General features: G+C 42.7%; 1 protein-coding gene across 1 annotated transcript in view; it reads left to right on the forward strand.

Moving 5' to 3' along the window:
- Window positions 1-19,430, forward strand: part of KNTC1 (kinetochore associated 1) — a 227,099-nt gene that overhangs the window by 118,179 nt on the left and 89,490 nt on the right. Inside the window, exons 33-34 of the mRNA XM_083151336.1 lie at window positions 17,003-17,070; window positions 17,376-17,665. Of these exons, the coding sequence (XP_083007462.1) occupies window positions 17,003-17,070; window positions 17,376-17,665 (358 nt within the window). The remainder of the gene's footprint in view (window positions 1-17,002; window positions 17,071-17,375; window positions 17,666-19,430) is intronic.

A 19,430-nucleotide genomic window follows, 5' to 3' on the forward strand; every position in this document is an offset into this window, starting at 1 on the left:
GGCGAAGGAGCCTACAAGAAATTGATGCGAAGTGAGATGGACCCATCTCACCCTTTCTTCCACGGAAGCACGCCAATATGGCTAGTTATTGATTTAATTCTGTTTTTCTTTCCATACCCAAATCTTTCCGCCCCCTCTGTCCCAATCCACTCCCCCCTCTCCAGAGTGTGTGACCACCTAATGACAAAGGTATTGATGATAGTGTATGCTCAAACTGTTGTGCTTATGGATAAAATTGTTGGATTCAGGCTATGGCTCTTAATATAGCGAGCTGGAATGTGGGAGGGATTAACTCCCCAATTAAAAGAAAAAGAATGCTCGTTCATTTAAATAAGCTGCATATTGATCTAGTATGTATTCAAGAAACGCATTTAATGCCCCAGGAGGTACTGAAACTTAATATGTTAAAGTGGAAGCTTTTAGCATCTTCCTCGTACACCTCAAAGGCGAGGGGAGTGGTAATACTGGTTAAAAGTAATATTGACATAGAAGTGACTAAAGTTATATCTGACCCCCAAGGCAGATTTGTGATGTGCATAATGAAGTATGAACAGCAGGAATTTGTATGTATGAATGTTTATGCCCCCAACCAATACTCTAACCCCTTTTTCAGACAGTTGATTAAGATATTGACTCCTCACATACACGCCCCAATCATCATTTGTGGAGACATGAATCTGGTATCATCAAATATATTAGACAGACAGGCTCACCCCACTAAGTCACGCAAACTCCCGAAGTTTGGTATACCCAAATTTTGCGAACAACTGCAACTGTTGGATGCATGGAGGGTACTACACCCTACTGATCAAAATTATACATGCCTCTCTGCATCCACAGGCAGAATGTCGCGAATAGACTACATCCTCCTTTCACATTATCTGCTGCCCAAAATAGAACACACAGAAATCTCCCCAATAGTGATCTCAGACCATGCAGTGGTACACATGAAAATCCATTTTAACAAGAAAAACCACACAACCACAACATGGAGATGCCCCCACACCCTAGCGACCTCCGTCCATTTGAGAAATGCAGTCAAATTAGCTTGGGATAACTACTCCACAGACAATGCAGAGGCGGAGGGGGCAGACCCCCTGCTGTTCTGGCAGGCCTCAAAGGCCACAATCAGAGGGGAAATAATCTCTCAGATGGCACACACAAAAAAAACAGTAAAAAGGGATTTCTTACAAGCCCAACTAAGATTAGGAGATGCCTTCAGGGACTTTAGAGCGGCCCCCTCTCCAGCCTCAAGGGCCACATACTTGAAAGAAAAGGGAACTTATGAAAGCCTGATAGAGAAAACAGAGTCAATATACACACACACTAAGCGAGCTAGATTTCACAGGTTCGGGAACAAATCTAGCAAACTTCTATCCTCCCTCCTCCAGGGACAAAGAGCCCCGGCAACAATAAGACCCTTGCGCAAAAAAGACAACACATTGTCGACATCTAACACCCAAACAGCTAAAGTACTTTGTGACTATTATACAGAACTATACTCTAAACCCAACTCCAGCCAAGAAAATTCAAATAAATTCTGGGATGGCCTCAACACACCCAAACTATCCGAAACGGATTCACAAATCATCTCCCAGCCTATAACACAACAAGAAGTAGCATGGGCCATCTCCACACTTAAATTAGGCAAGGCACCCGGCCCAGATGGCCTAACCCCAGAGTACTATAAATTACTGTCGGCTAAACTAATCCCAATACTCACTAAGGTTTTCAACTCCATCCTCTCTTCCAAGACTATACCCAGCCATTTCAACGCAGCCACCCTCAGAGTGCTCCCAAAGCCAGGCAGAGATCTATCTCTGCCAAGCTCATATAGGCCAATTTCACTTCTGAACATAGACTACAAATTACTCATGAAAATACTAGCCGAAAGACTCAAAATAATCCTCCCCAAACTGATACACATAGACCAAACAGGTTTTGTTATGGGGCGAAACTCAGTGGTCAACATTAGACGAGTGTTGGCGGCGATTCAGGCGTCCCAGTGTGCCGTGTCGCGGGACCCGAAGGCAATCCTATCTCTGGATGCTGAGAAGGCCTTCGACATGGTACACTGGGACCACCTGCACCATACATTGAGACGCTTTGCTTTCCCAGAGGCCTTCATAGACTTAATCTCAACGATGTATGAGGGAGCATCTTCCAGGATTATATGCAATGGCGAGCTGTCGGAACCTTTCCCCATCCTGAGAGGGACAAGGCAGGGATGCCCCCTCTCCCCATTGCTATTTGCAATAGCTCTGGAACCGCTGGCAATATCTCTGAGAGAATCCCCCGAATTTCAGGGAATTAAAATCCGCCAAGTAGATCTCCGCGTATCATTATTCGCGGATGACATGCTATTGTTTCTGTCACATCCACAGCACGCCATTCCATTGATATTCAAGATGCTACAGGATTTTGGCAGCTTTTCAGGGTATAAGGTTAACATAGAGAAATCTGAATTACTACCCCTGACAGGCCCACCCCCCTCCTTTGCACCCACAGACTCCTTACATCTAATTAAAATTCAACAGTCCCACATAAAATACCTCGGCATCCAAATCCCCAGCAAACTAAATGACCTGTACAAAAAAAACTTTCCTCCAACTATAGAAAAAATTATAAAAACCCTTCAGGACTGGACCTCCCTCCCACTATCCCTTTTGGGAAGAGTGGAGGTAGTAAAATCAGTTATTTTCCCCAGAATAATGTACCCAATGCAGATGCTCCCAACCAAAATTCTACCAATAGATGTTAAAAAATTGACACAGGCTTGCTCCAAATTCATATGGAACGGGAAAAAACCGAGGATCTCAGCAGAAAAGCTAAAACTATCCAAAACTAACGGAGGACTAGGCCTCCCGGATATCCAAAATTATTCCTGCTCTCTATTAGCCCGTTTTGCAATGGGGTGGCTACAGGAGGCAGATTATTTCTCTCTATATAAATTGGACAAAGCCATCTTATACCCTTACTCACCCAGAGCAATAATACACCTAACAGAAAAGCAAATCCCAGCCCAAATCTATAAAAACCCACTGTTCCAGGATATCCACAAAGCCTGGCATACTGTGTGCTCCAAAACTGATTTAGACCCAAAAGCGACAGAGTGGATCCCCATATGTGGTAACCCATTATTCCCACCAGGGGTGAACAGCCCCATCTTCAACAGAATAGAAAATAAAGGCCTGAAACTGGTATCCCAGGTTTTCGACCCGGGTGGCAAGGTCCTCCCATTCTCCCACCTCCAGCAGAAATACGGTTTGCCCAGTAATGCTTTATTCTCGATTATCCAACTACAACACTTCGCCTCGTCACTCCCCATCCAAAACATAATAGCCTCTTCCCACTCATTACTCCATTCGTGGGTCTCAAAACTCCAGAAGGACTCCTTTAAAACAAAACTCATATACTCAGAATTACAGAAAAAAGATTTATTAGAGATGCAGGAAAAAACCATAATCTCATGGAGAAATGACATCCCACAAGTTCAAATAGATGATATATACAAATACTATGAGATCTCGATGAAAACCCTACAATCAGCAACCATGCAAGAAACACATTACAAATTCATACATAGGGCATTTTTATCACAGAAACAGCGCAGCTACTTTGATCCCGCAGAGACAGGAAGATGTTTGAAATGTGGGTACCACTCGGCATCCTTCTTCCACAATTTCTGGACCTGCGGGAACATAAAAAAGTTCTGGTATAAAATACTGTATTACCTAGATAACAACCTTTCTCTGAAACTTAGCCTTCTCCAAGTACCGATATTATTTCTCAACTTTGATGCATGGCAACTAGAGGCAAACAAAAGCCAACTCATACCATTCCTAACGATTTTGTTCACAGTGGCGAAAAAGGTGATCCTAAAGTCCTGGATCAACAATCACAAACCCAACATCTCAGAGGTGGAGGAAATGTTGAATGGCTACATGTCTTTTGACAGGTACAACTCCATCCATTCCTCACACTCTATCTCAGCTTCCTTTCTGAGAAAGTGGGAACCATATATCCGGTCTAAACCTCTGGCCACTCAGAACAAAATCCTGGAGACATTAGACTTACACATGACCTGAGCCTAAGTAAATAATAACCGCTATAACCCCATTCTGGTCAACCACACACTGAAACTGCAGATGATCATACACTTGCGCTCCTCAAGAAGCTTGAGTATATATAAGAAACACTCAGACACGCCAAAGCACAGCAGGATAAATAGCCCTGGGTGAGGCACTCTCTACACTAGCCCTGTTATTTTGCCTGTTATTTATTCGTGAAAATTGAATAAAAATACTTTTCAAAAAAAAAAAAAAAAAAATTGTGTCCATAAGAGATTCGTTTTCCTGTAGTTGGGCTATGAAAATACAAACACAAGATTTCCAACACGGACACCGCAGATGAGGCCATTCCATCTACATCAGTCTGTTTTATATACAAATTGTGTGTCTAAACATCGCACTAGTACAGTAGGAGCAAGTTTCATCTTTGCTCCTTTGGCCATGGCTAGCCATGGCTATTCTATTGTTCTCAGCTGCAATACGTATTGTATTGCAGTTGAGAACAATAGATTAACCATGGCTAGCCATGGCTAGCCCTGCCCAAAGGAGCAAAGATGAAACTTGCTCCTACTGTAGTTTGTGCTACTAGGATGCACAAGGAGAATGTTCTGATTAATTTGTACTTTAACACGTATATCTGAGTGCAACTGATACCCCGTACACATGGTACAATTCTGCCTTGCTTTCAATTTGATTTTGCTTATATAGTCAAAATCGAATCAACATTGAATGCTTTTCAGCCACATTTGCTGCCGGTTCCATCCCGATGCGCGGTCTTGCGGCATCAAAATCAAATAGAAAAATAGACTGTGCAGGCAAGACCATATAGTACAGATCTGTACTACAGTATATAGTCCAAATTTAGTGCATTAGGCTTGCCGTGTGATTCGATTCCTCATGTGCGTTGTGAAATTCCAATGTAGCCTAACCAATTCTCCACAGTGTTTCTTTGCAATGTAGTCCTTTGGAGGTACACAAACCGTGATAGGCCTTAAAGCCTAGATAAGCTGAAACATGCCGCAGCTTGTCAGGGATGTGCTTCACCTGCCCGAAAGCAGTCCTGATCTCAGCATCTTAAGTTAAGATACGAGAGAAATTATACTTATATAAATATTCTAACATGGACAGGATATAACTCTTAACTCCTTACCGCCGCAGCCTGTTTTTGCCTTCCTGACAGAGCCCTTTTTTTTCAAATCTGACATGTATCACTTTATGTGGGGATAACTTTTTATTGCTTTTACTTATCCCAGTGATTTTGAGATTGTTTTCTCGTGACACATTGTACTTTAAGTTAGTGGTAAATTTTGGTCGATACAGTCTGTGTTTTTTTGTGAAAAATACCAAAATGTCGTAAAAAAATTGAAAATTTTGCAATTTGCAAAATGTTAAATTTTCTGCTTGTGAGACAAATAATCATACCACTCAAAATAGTTAATAACTAACAAAGACCATATGTCTACTTTATGTTGCCATCATTATTTCAACCTCCTTTTAATTTTTTTGGACACTAGGAGGCTTAAAATATGAATAGCAAATTTTCAAGAAAATTTCAAACACTGATTTTTTTAGGGACCAGTTCAGTTCTGATGTGACTTTGAGGGACTTGTATGTGAGACACCCCCATAAATGATGCCATTTAAAAAACTGCACCCCTCACAGTATTCAAAACAGCATTTTGGAAGTTTGTTAACCCTTTAGGTGTTTCACAGGAATTAACCCTTTCCCGACGGGGCGTTTTTTGTTAACTTTTTTTTTTTTTTCCTCCTTGCGTTCAAATAAGCGTAACTTTTTTAATTTTCCGGCTATATAGACACATGAGGGCTTTTTTTTTGCGGGACAAGTTGTACTTTTTAATGGTACCATTTACTATACCGTATAATATTCTGGGGAATCAGGAAATAATTCAATGTGGGGTAAAAAGGAAAAAAAACGCAATTCCACAATTTTGCGCTGGTTACGTTTTTTTTGGAGTTCATAGTTCGTTTAAAATGATGAGTTATCTTTATTCTATGGGTCGTTACGATTCCGGTGATACCAAACTTATATAGTTTTCGTTACGTTTTACCACAAAAAAAAAAATAGAAAATTTTACGGTTTTTCTAATTTGCGTCGCGTCGCCATGTTCTGCGGCTTATAACTTTTTTTATTTTTCCACCTACGGAACTGGGTGAGGGCTCATTTTTTGCGGGCTAAAGTGTACTTTTTAATTAATACAATTATGGGATATGTGCGACTTTCTGATCTCTTTTAGTTACATTTTTTTGGGTAGGCGATGCGACCAAAAAACGTAGTTTTGGCGTTGGGAATTTTTTTCCGTTTACGCCTTTAACCGTGCGGGTTAACTAATGTTATATTTTAATAGATCGGACTTTTAGGAACGCGGCGATACCAAATATGTTTATTTTTTTTTATTTTTTATTTATTTTTATTTGTGAAATGGGGAAAGGGGGGTGATTTGAACTTTTAATATTTTTTTATATTTTTAAAAAATTTTTTTTTTTTTTTTTTTTACTTTTACTACAAGGCCCCCTAGTGTACTTGACCACTAGGGGGCGCGATCGCCTGTACTAGGTTCAGCCATAGAGCTCTATGGCTGAACATAGTGATTTTCAGCACTTCCTATTACATCCTGCCTCAGGCAGGATGTAATAGGAATGCTGACATGGCCAGCACAGGGGTCTACATTAGACCCCTGGCTGCCATGGCAACCCATCGGCACCCTCCGATCTCGCCGCGGGGGGCCCCGATCGGCGCCGGAGGGGGGCGTCCCCCCTCCGATCAGCTATTTAAGCACTGCGGGCGCTTTGCCCGCGGTGCTTAAAGGGTTAAACGGCCACGATCGGCGAACTCGCTGCTCGTGGCCGTGAGAGCAGGTACCTGGCTGTAATATACAGCCATTACCTGCTCTCTTTCAAGCCAGCTCACTCCGTGAGCTGGCTTGATTCCCCCGCAACGACATATGACGTACATGTACGTCATATGTCGGGAAGGGGTTAAAACAAAGTGTTTTTAAATTTCATTTTTTTTGCAGATTTTCAATTTTAATACATTTTTCTAAGGAACACAGTAGATTTTACTAGAGAAATGTGACTAAAAATTGATTCCCCCAATTCTTTTGTTTTCATAAATATCCTATATGTGGCCCTAGTGTGCACGTTGACCAAACCACAGGCTTCATAATAGAAGGAGCACCTACTTGATTTTGGAGCCTCCTTTTTATGAGATTATTTTTTAGGCACCATGTAGGTTTCTAGGCACCATAAAATGCTAAAAGTTAGGAACCCCCCCCCACAAGTGACCCCATTTTGCAAACTACACCCCTCAGGGAATTCATCTAGGGGTATAGTATACATTTCAAACCCCCAGGGGGGTTTCACCAATTTTGGTACAACTGGGCTGTGAAAATGAAAAATTACATTTTTTTACACAAAAATGCAGTTCTGGCTCAAAATTTTTCATTTTCACAAGGAATGAAGGAGACAAAGCACCCCAAAATCTGTGCCGCAATTTCTCCCGAGTACGGCAATGCCTCATATGTGACCAAAAAATACCATTTGGGTGCATGGCAGGACTGAGAAGGGAAGGAGTGATATTTGGATTTTGCAGCACAGATTCTGGTGGAATGAATGGTGGGTGCTATGTCGCATTAGCAAGACCCCCGAAGCACCAATACAGTGGAACCCCCCCACAAGTGACCCCATTTTGCAAACTACACCCCTCAGGGAATTCATCTAGGGGTATAGTGTACATTTCAAACCCCCAGGGGTTTCACCAATTTTGGTACAACTGGGCTGTGAAAATGAAAAATTACATTTTTTTTACACAAAAATGCAGTTCTGGCTCAAATTTTTTCATTTTCACAAGGAATGAAGGAGACAAAGCACCCCAAAATCTGTGCCGCAATTTCTCCCGAGTACGGCAATGCCTCATATGTGACCAAAAAATACCATTTGGGTGCATGGCAGGACTCAGAAGGGAAGGAGTGATATTTGGATTTTGCAGCACAGATTCTGGTGGAATGAATGGTGGGTGCTATGTCGCATTAGCAAGACCCCCGAAGCACGGTGAAATGATGAACCTAATAATCCATAGATGTGTGGTATATTTTAAAACACTCCTTCATACATAGGCCGGGTTTGTCGGGGCAAGTTTCACAGTGGAAAATAGTTTGCTTTCTTATTCCCTTTTTATAGCAAACTTTGCACCTTTTTTGTGTCCTGCCCTTTTTTCCAGTGGAGGGGATTTCGTTAGGAAAATGCTGCCCTGATACAATACGGGGGCCAGTACTAGAAGTACTGGGGCCCTCTGCCTGCTGGTTCCCAAATATTAGGCCCTTTATGACTTCCTCTTGAAAGTGCATAAATGTCCCCGTCTGGCTGGTAGAACGGAATAGTACGTAAGCGTTATACAGTGCCATCTGGATGATATACACGGCCAGCTTCTTATACCATATTTTTGTTTTCCGCAGGGCACTGTACGGCTTCAGTACCTGATCTGAAAGATCCACTCCACCCATGTACTTATTGTAATCTAGGATACAAATAGGTTTTGAGGTGTGGGTACTGGTACCTCGTACAGGGATGGAGGTGGTACTGTCTCCGTGAATTGTTGTCAGTATAAGGACATCCCTCTTGTCCTTATATTTGACCAACAACATATTTTCGGTGGATTGTGCCCTGCTTTCACCCTTTCTCAGTAATTGGGCAACGTGCGTTTTTGGGAGGCCTCTTTGGTTCTTGCGCACAGTACCGCAAGCTGCTGTACCTCTTGAACCAAGGGCCTTAAACAGGGGGATGCTGGTGTAAAAGTTATCCACATAGAGGTGATAACCCTTATCCAGGAAGGGGTGCACTAAATCCCAGACAATCTTTCCACTAACACCTACGAGGGAGGGGGGGCATTCTGGCGGTTCAATTCTTGTGTCTTTCCCTTCATATACCCTAAACCTGTGGGTGTACCCTGAGGTACTTTCGCACAGCTTATACATTTTTATGCCATACCTTGCCCTCTTATTGGGAAGGTACTGGCAGAATTTAACCCTTCCTTTAAAATGTATAAGTGACTCGTCTACACAAATGAATTTTTCGGGGATGTACATCTCAAATTTGGCGCTGAAATTATCAATGACCGGCCTGACTTTGAATAGCCGGTCAAAGGTGGGATCATCTCTGGGTGGGCACTGTGCATTATCGTTCTAATGCAAAAATTTAAGGATCGTCTCAAAACGAGTCCGGGTCATGGCCATACGATGAAGTGGGGTGCTATACAGAACATCTGTACTCCAATATTGTCTAATTTCTGGCTTTTTAACTATGCCCATATGTAACACCAGACCCCAAAACATCATCATCTCTACTGCATCTACAGGGGTCCACCTAGCAAATGATGACGTGGGGTTTTGAGCAATAAACTGCTGGGCATATAAATTACTTTGGTCCACCATTAAATTTATAAAATCATCAGAGAAAAATACTTTGAAAAAGTCAATTTCTTTGAGGCCTGTACTATCAAATTGGATTCCTGGGTTGGCCAAAAACTCAGGAACCTGGGGCTCAAAATTGTCTGGTGGTGGGGTCCATATGGGATCAATCATTTGGGGGGGGGTCTCAGCTGCTCTACGGGGGCGTCTTTGAGGGGGTCCCTCATCACTAGAGGAGGAAGAGGAGCTTAAGACGAATGCAAATTCATCGCTTACTTCACTGGCTGTGTCAGTGTCAGAGGCAATAAGGGCATATGCCTCCTCCGCTGATAACAGTCTTTGGGATGATTGGGACATTTTTATTATTTTTGTGTTTGTGTAAGTGTAGTGTTTCAACACGTGTATAGTGTAGGGGGGGTACAAACTTTATTTCAACACGGGGGGGTATGTAGTGTGTATGTAGTGCTTTAACACGTGTAAGTGCACTTAAGGGGCAGCAGCTTCAAGGCAGCTTTTGGTACAACCTTGAAGGGGTTAAAAGAAAAAAAAAAAGCTCCTGCGCCAAAAATTGAGCACAGATGTTGGTCAGTAACGTCCGTCACTGATCAGCGCTCAGCGGCCACAGGACACCCACAAAATCACCGTGGGTGTAAAAAAAATTTTAAAAAAAGACCCCACAGCACCCTCAAAAAAAAAAAAAAACTGCTGATCAGTCAAAGGCAACAGGAATTTGATCCCAAAAAAAAAAAATTAGATCAACCCTGTGCCAAAAATGCTGATCAGTGATGTACGTCACTGATCAGCGCTCAGCGGCCACAGGACACCCACAAAATCACCGTGGGTGTAAAAAAAATAAAAAAAAGACCCCCACAGCACCCTCCAAAAAAAATAAATAAAAAAAACTGCTGATCAGTGATGCAACACTGATTAGCAGTGAGGGGCAGCAGGCGCACAACTTTTGGTGCAACCTGACGGGGTATATAAAAAAAAAAACCTGCACCCCAAAAAAGTTGCTGATCAGTTAATTTATACTGATCAGCACAAAAGGGGGGCAGCAGAGACAAAATTATATTACACAATGACGCTGCAGCAGCAGCAGCACAAAATTATATTACACAATGACGCTGCAGCAGCAGCACAACAACCAGGAAGCACCAGCAGCAGGCAGCACGGATGCCACCACACCACCAACGCTGATCAGGTCAGTATAAGAGGACAGATGGGCACGGAGACCGCTCTGCACGCTGTTCCTGACCGGAATGGCGGCTGCAGGGCTGTCTCCGTTATTTTCTCTGAGGTGTAATGGCTGTGATTGGTCCGTCGGTCCGACGGACCAATCACAGCCTTGGGGGCAGGTGGGGTGAGGTGGGGTGACCACCAGTGACCCCTTTACACCCGGTGGTGATTGGTGCTGTACTTAACAGCACCAATCACCACCGATCCCTGTGTTACCGAGCGCCGTTATTCGCCGGTACACAGAAAACGCTGCAATTGGCTGTTCACATTTGAACAGCCAATCACAGCGATCGCCGATGGGGGGGGGGGGCATCGCTGCCCCCCCTGGGCAATGGGGGAAGATGTCTGCTGTCAGGGACAGCAGCCATCTCCCCTCTGTCACCGCGTCTATAGACGCGGTGACACTTTAAATGCATGACGTACATTTATGCCATGCGTCGGGAAGTACATCCCGACCATGATGTAAATGTACGTCAAATGTCGGGAAGGGGTTAATTATATCAAGACATTACATGTAATTCTAAATTAGGAAGCTAAGAACAGTGTGTAGTATACAGCATCTTCAGTTACTGGAAGAATTTTTCATATTTCTCTTTATCCTGCACGTGTGCCAGGAATTTTAGTCCAGCATTGATGGAGCAATACAAGTGTTGCTCTGGTGGGTCATGCACAGCCAGCAGTGCTGACAATACTGTTATGTAGTTCTGTAATATTGACAGGCTATTGTGACTTTTCCCATTAGTGACTTTTTTGCAAAACTGAGCCATTAAGACACACAGCTTCTGTTGATAAAAATGATATGCGGCATGGCTATATTCAGTATGTGACAGAAGCCGCTGTTGTGTCCAAAAAGATACAGAGTCGAGCACTAGAAGGGCTGTTTAACGCGAAAGGAGGCTAGACACATAGGGGCAGATGTATTAAGACTTAACAAGAGATAAATCCAAGGGTGATAAGGAGAGATAAACATCCAGCCAATCACCTGCTAACTGCCATGTTACAGCCTGTGTTTGAAAAAAGGGTACTTGTTTATTTTCACGGCGGCAGCACGAGGACGCTGAAGCTATAAATATTGGCAGCTTACCAGACTGCCTTAAGCTCCGCTTTCAGCGTAGCGACTGTTTGAATTCTGGCAGCTTGCCAGCTGCTTAGTTGTTTAGTTTCAGGGCGGCAGCGCTGCTACTCCTAACCTCCTATGAAGTGAGCACCTCTCACACAGCGCTTGTGCCTGCATGATATCCTCTGTCCTGTGGAGAGGGGATCATGAAGGCGCCGGCGGAGAGGCACTCCATCTTTGTGATACGTGGGAGCATCTCAGACGCTCCAGCAGCGGCAGCACGAGCCCGCTCTAGCTATGAATCTTGGCAGCTTGCCAGACTGCCTTGACCGCGCAGATGTTGCCTAGTAACTGTATGAGCGCGCAGATGTGTGAATGTGTTCCTGAATCACCCCCACCATCCACGCCATCCCGAAGCGTGGCGGTACGCGTCCTCCCATACTTTTCATACCCCCACTATCCACATCGGCATTGAGTTGATTATATATAGTGTGCCGAACCACCGAGCCCGAAGTGCGGCGAAACAAGTTGGCACAAGCGCTGTGTGAGAGGCGCTCACTAGGCTTCACAGGAGCTTAGGAGTACCAGCACTGGGCTGCCTTGGAGGAGTCAGCGTTGCACGCTGATAACATACATTACAGAAGTAAGGCGGCACGCACTGCCGCCCTGAAACTAAACAACTAAGCTGCCAGAATTCATAGCTAGAGCGTCCTCGTGCTGCCGCCCCTGAAACTAAACAAGTAAGCAGCTGGCAAGCTGCCAGAATTCAAACAGGCGCTTTGCTAATAGCGTAGCTTAAGGCAGTCTGGCAAGCTGCCAATATTCATAGCTTCAGCGTCCTCGTGCTGCCGCCATGAAACTAAACAAGTACCGAAAAAAGTCTGTAAGGAGTTGATTGGCTGGACGTTTATCTCTCCTTATCACCCTGGCATTTATCTCTTGTTAAGGCTTAATACATCTGCCCCATAGTAACAAATACTTTACATCAGGGGTCAGGGAACTTATTTTTACCTTTTTACCCCAAAATATATTTAGATCGTCGTTACCCCCTTGATTTGAAAGGAAGGAAATTATATAATTGTAATACACTTTACCCTTGCAGCAATTAATGTACTACACACAGCCATACAGTCATCATCGATGGCTGCCAGGCTGTGTGTGGAATTGTCATTGATAATGTGACGTCCAGGCTACTATTAGTGTCCATGAGGTATGCCCGCACAGTGCCAGAAACGGGAATGCCACCACGGTGCCCGGTATGACCCCATGGTACTGGGTATGCGCCCACAGTGCCAACAATGCCCCTACAGTGCCAGCAACAAGTATACCCCCATAGTGCCAGCAACAAGTATGCCCCACAGTGCCAGCAATGCCCCACAGTGCCAGCAACAAGTATGCCCCACAGTGCCAGCAACAAGTATGCCCCACAGTGCCAGCAACAAGTATGCCCCACAGTGCCAGCAACAAGTATGCCCCACAGTGCCAGTAACAAGTATGCCCCACAGTGCCAGCAATGCCCCACAGTGCCAGCAATGCCCCACAGTGCCAGCAACAAGTATGCCCCACAGTGCCAGCAATGCCCCACAGTGCCAGTAACAAGTATGCCCCACAGTGCCAGCAATGCCCCACAGGGCCAGTAACAAGTATGCCCCACATTGCCAGCAATGCTCAATCCCGGGATTGAGCATTTTTCAATCCCGGATCCCGGGATTGAAAAAATGCCCCGGGATTGGCATCCCTACTTGGGATAAGGCTCTGCTCATTAGAATAGCTAGTAAAGGTGTTTGTTCCTGTTATCCAATCAATAGCTATCCTGTAGTTGGCCGCTATGGCGTATGTTCTGAGGCACGGTAAATTGTCCCCCAATTCCCTTTTTTGGTGCATTTTATACAGACACCCTTGGTTTTTTTGTCAGCCCATATAAACTTTGTGAGGTCTTTATTAAATTTGACAATATCTTTTTTTGGTGGGATAATTGGGAGCATTTGTAGGACAATAAATAGCATCTACCTATGTACGACAGAGGCAGATGAGCCCATCTAGCAAAATCAGCAATTGTTTTAGACCACAATGGACTATAGTTTAATGAATATAGCTGAGAGGGATGTGGGGAATTTTTATGCCCAGGTAAGTAATCCCATCTCTTGGGGCCCATTTAAAAGGAAAGGAACTCTCCCAACCTAATTTTGCTTCTGGAAAGAAGGCCAGTGCTTCCGATTTAGTGTAGTTTATCTTAAAACCACCCACTTTTTCAAATTCTGACAAGAGGGGTAACAATATTGGGATCGCCTGTTTGGGGTTAGACATGTATAATAAAAGGTCATCAGTGAATGCGGATACCTTGAGTTCTGTCTGTGCTAGCTGGACACCCTTCCATCCCCTATTAGCCAAAAAATGTCTAAGAAGAGGGTCTAGGGCCATGTTGAACAACAAGGGGGAGAGTGGACATCCCTGACGGGTGCCCCTTAATAGTTGAAAGCAGTTGGTATTTGAATTGTTAATAGTTAGGAATGTGGGGGGAGTATGATATAAGGTCTGAAATATGTAAATAAAATCCGAGCCATAGTTCTGGGCCTGAAATAAAGCTGTTAAATATTGCCATGACACCCGGTCAAAGGCCTTGTCTGCATCACAACTGAGAACGATTGTATCTCTATGTTGGGACTGGTGGGTATTTATCATGGCCGCTAGTAGGGACCGAACATTATGTACTGAATGTCGGTTCCTATGGAATGAAGTTGTATTATGCCTGAGGAAGAGAGAAAATTGAAGGTGATCGTCAATCAGCTCATAACTGTCAAGTTACAGGCTGGGTTTGAAAAATGACAGGAGCTGGTTGGCTGCTGCATTATCACCTTCAATTTGATTATTTCTCTAAGGCTAATACATTTGCCCCATGTACCCTGTTGTGCCTACACTGCTCAAGTATTGACCTCTTTGCTCTTAAGATCTCTCATGTTTCATTCTCTGCAAGGCATTGTTCATTTCAGCTTTGACTTGGTTGGCTCTATTGCATTCAATCAGTTCCTTTCTGTTTTAGTTTTGCACAGTGCAATCCACAGCCCTAAACAAATTCTACATAACTGTGTTGTCCAGTTTAATACAGGGTACCATCAGTCTTAGTCCGGCCATTGGTTCCATACCCGATATTGAAGCGCCATCAGCCCAATATTGGAAGCATTATCTGTTCCAGACCAATATTGACCATTGGTTCTATCCTGCTATTGTAGCACCATTGATTCTTGCCTGATCTTGCAAATGCCAACAGTTCTAGCTGATATTCTACATACCATCGGTCCCAGTCCAATGTTCTAAATATCTTAAGATTTAGTTGTAAACTTTGTCGGTTCTAGTCTGACCTTTTCTCTATTGTGCATCATAAGTTTCAGATATGAACCCAAGCGGATAGTAGTACTTTGTTCATTTGTTTGCATGGGCCACAACCTGCACGTCAGATGCAGGAGAGTCTATATCTCCTTGTGTGGGTTCTTAGTGTTAGAATCTAGGCCTCTGGCTAGGGTATTAGCTAACTACTAGTACACGTGCGTTCTGTCCAACAAAGCACTGAGCAAAACTACCTTAAGCATCATAGTTTAATCCATAGGACTTCTACCACTGGTCCACCAGTGTCACTACCAGGAACACAACACCCTTCTGATATGTCAAAGAGTGGTTGATGCTTATCAGGCTAGAAAAGTTTACAAAATCATCTCTAAGGAGTTTGGACTCCTGCAACAGTCAGAGAGGTTGTGTAAAAATGGAGGAATTTCCAGACGATTATTTCCCTCTCCAGGAGTGGTTGATCAACTAAGATCACACCAAGAGGAATGTGTCTAATAGTTTGCAAGGTCACAAAGGAACCCAAGGTAACCTGTAAGCACCTGAAGTACTTTTTCACATTAGTTAATGTTAATAAGTTCACCATTAGGAGGACTTCCATTTGGTCTTTGATCCTCTGTCAGCTTTTACTGTGTTTTTATTTTTCTTTTTTTTGAAGAGGTGTTTCGTTTGGCCATTACTTCTGCTAGGTTGTAATACCAGTCTCTTCAATTTTTCTCTATCTGGGGGACACGGTGTTACCCCCCTGGTTGTATTGTTGTGTCAGTTGTGCTTTTTGCATGTTATCCTTTTAGTTTGTTCAATACTAGTGTTCATTCTAGCACCCGCTATATTTGAAAAGCCATGCAGTTCCTCTTCCCTGCCTGGGGTGTCGCTGTCTGCTGTATAGGTCCTAGCACAGTGTGGTCTGTATATCAGCGCTGATATGCAAACCAGACCTGTGCTAGAAACACCACAGCAGACAGCGACACCCCAGGCAGGGAAGAAGTACTGCATGGGTTTTGAAATATAGCGGGTGCTAGTATGAACACTAAATACACATCTGAATACTGTTACTTAAGGAAGTGGTAGGCCCTAGAAAAGAGGGGAAGAGTTTAATTCCTGTCTTCCAGATGGACTCGGGAGAATTGATTTTGGTACTTATGTATTATCTGGGCTGCCGATTTTTTTGATTGTATGCCTTAACTTAAGGCATACAATCAGATGCGATGCGATATCGCATCGCATACGACCATATCGCATGCGATGACCCGATTTTTCCATAGGATTCAATGTTAAAATGGACTGAGTCCATTTTAACATGGAATTCAATGGGAAAAAGGGGTCCTTTTCATACACCTACTATCCAAGTGGGCATGGAGTTGGATATAAACCTGTGGCGAGCTTAGCGAGCCACCGAGCCCGAAGCGTGGCGAGCGAACGGTATTCTGTGTCCCCTCGCGGGGCTCGCTACACTCGCCACCCTTCGGGCTCGCTACGCTCGCCACAGGTTTATATCCAACTCCATGCCCACTTGGATAGTAGGGGTATGAAAAGGACCCCTTTTCCCATTGAATTCCATGTTAAAATGGACTCAGTCCATTTTAACATTGAATCCTATGGAAAAATCGGGTCCATCGCATCGCATCGGATGCGATGGACCCGATTTAAAAATCGGCAGCCCAGTTATTACATAAGTACCTTGATTTTATGTTGAGTATAATGTTTGTTTTTACCCATTAATAAAAAGACATAAAGTGGACACTGAATTAAAATACTTCAGAGTCCACTTTATAATTTATACCATTGTATACATGTATATATAGTAAACCAGTATCCCTTAACATGTAAGGTGGATGTTTATGTTAAATAGTAATTATTATTATTATTATTTTGCAGATCATCCTCTAAAAAGTGAGATTTGTGAAAGAAATTTTAAAATGTTTGAAGCAATCTCTAATTTGCAGGTAAGATCCCATGTTACTTTTCTACTTTTCTCTTATTTCTTGTTTTCCACCTTTTTTTCCTTTTTTGACTATTAAAATATTTATTTTTTTCTTATAAATCTTTTTATGATATTTTACCTAATTTCTAATTGATTAGTTGTGTTCACTATTAAGTTACTTCGCTACATTGTGTTGACTGCCACTGAGTATTAGAAGACTTGGAATTTTCTGCAACTGTAATCTGGAAATTTTTCTAGTTAGTTGTTATTAAAAAAGTAAATTTTTTTGAATATTTATTTTTTATTCTGTTCTTATTTTTATTACAGGAAGATTTTGATATATTTCTTTCACTAGAGGAATATGAGAATGACTCGTTGGTGTCTCAGCTCAGAGAAGAGCACATTATAGCCTATGAGACGGCTTTATCCTTGTCTAAATCTGAAAATGCACTCAAACAGAGTCCAAACATTGAGGAGAGTTCCAAAGTTCCGTCAACCGAGTCCAAGATGTACAGACTTGCATTGCTTTTGCGGCTCACTGAGCAAGGTCTTAGTGCAGAACTGGCCTTAATGGCTCTAATTTCTGGGAAGGTTGAAAAAACACTGCAGATTTGCAGGTAAAACACAACATATGATTGCACTAAATTTATTATTACATTCAGTCAAGACTTTATTTTTAGGATATTTAGTTCTGCTGCAAAGCTTTGCATCATATTTTTTCTGTGTATCTCATGTTGCTTCATTCTTCATTAAAAAAAAAAATGGAACAGGTCATCTTCTGTATTAATGTATGTTGTTTTATTTTGTTTTGTCTTTCCTTTGTTTTCCTTCCTTCAAACATTTTTTTTGTTTTAAATACTAATTTAAAAGAACCACTTATTGTACAATGTTTATATTGTTACATTTGAAATACAGAAACCGTTGGTATTATCATAGGTAAATATTTGGTGACTACAATTATTGCATGGCTGTATCTTTTGGGTTTATCTTCCAGATCTATTCAATTGCTTTGCCAATTTCCAAATGTTGTAAGCCTGCGGCTAACACGTTACCTCATAGATACTAGGTTAAGTATTAAGGGTTGTTGAAACACTTATGCGCATAAGCTGCTCAGAGGGACTGTCTTTAGTGATGTGTACCAAGTTACACAGATGAATACAATGCCACACAGAAAATACACCAATACGGTCCCCGGCGCTGTCTGACTTTCTTTTCCTCTTAGAAAATTTACCCAAAAACAAAAGAAAATAAGATATAATAGTGTAATATTGGTTGGGATTAAACAGAGTTTTGTTGGTCCCGTACCGTTCAGTTTTGTCTACTTTTTGGTAGACTCCAAACGTATATGATGGAGCGGTAACGTCACCGATTGGACCTCAGAAAATCTATTACTGCTATCAAAAGAATCCAGGAAAGAGAAAAGAAGGATACCACAATAGTGTAATACTGTTTAATTCTATGTGATTTTATATAGAGACTCTCTTAATTTTAGGACTCGTACCATTATGGTTTGTCTCCTATATAGGTAGAAAAATAAGCTTAAATGGTTGTTTTGGCCATATGGTTTTCAGCTATCCTCAATCTCAAGGTTTTCCGGTTTCATGAAAGATAGAAAAACCGGCATATGGTGCAATACTTACTTTAATGAATACAATAAAAGTGATTAAAAACAAAGAAGCCAAAGCAGGACTCCCTGTGGTTTAGTCCACAGTAAATGTAGACTAAACAAGCATGATGTTAAAATCTCCACAGGCATCCCCGGAAACTCTACCTGGTGTACCTACTCTTCTCACCTTAGCATCTGCTTCTCTCCCTTATCCACCAACACGTTTCAATACGTATCTTTGTCAAGATGTGAAGTGAGACTGTGAGGGGTCTGTTTATATACCCATAATCCTAAACCTCTAAAACAAGCCTATTGCCAGACATGGATAATACCTGTTCCACTAATCCTGTATGTTCTATTGTTATTCATGCAATCCGCTATCCACTTTTTCAGAATCGTTCCATAATTAGAAGATGTATTTCCCATCTTGTATTCTCTTCCGCTATCTGGATTCCCAGAAGCGGAAGTGGCGTTTTTGCATTCCACTCACTGGTAGTGCATTCCAGCGCCATTGCGCTTACCAGTCAGTCTGTACTCTATTTCCGCTCTCTGGATACTGGAAGCGGAAATGGTGCTCTGTGTTCCAATAGTGGCTTTCTTGCGTTCAAACGCCATTAGAATGGTGAGGCATTCCAACTTTCAGTTTCCAAATGTTGTAAGCCTGCGGCTAACCCGTTACTTCATCGATACTGAGTTAAGTGCCCAGAGTTCTAGAACCACCACACGCAATAAGCTCTAGACCAGGCATGTCCAACGTTGGCCCTCCAGATGTTTTG

This window comes from Crinia signifera, chromosome 1 (genome assembly GCF_055691185.1).
Source record: "Crinia signifera chromosome 1, ASM5569118v1, whole genome shotgun sequence".
In the NCBI taxonomy this organism is placed as follows: domain Eukaryota; kingdom Metazoa; phylum Chordata; class Amphibia; order Anura; family Myobatrachidae; genus Crinia; species Crinia signifera.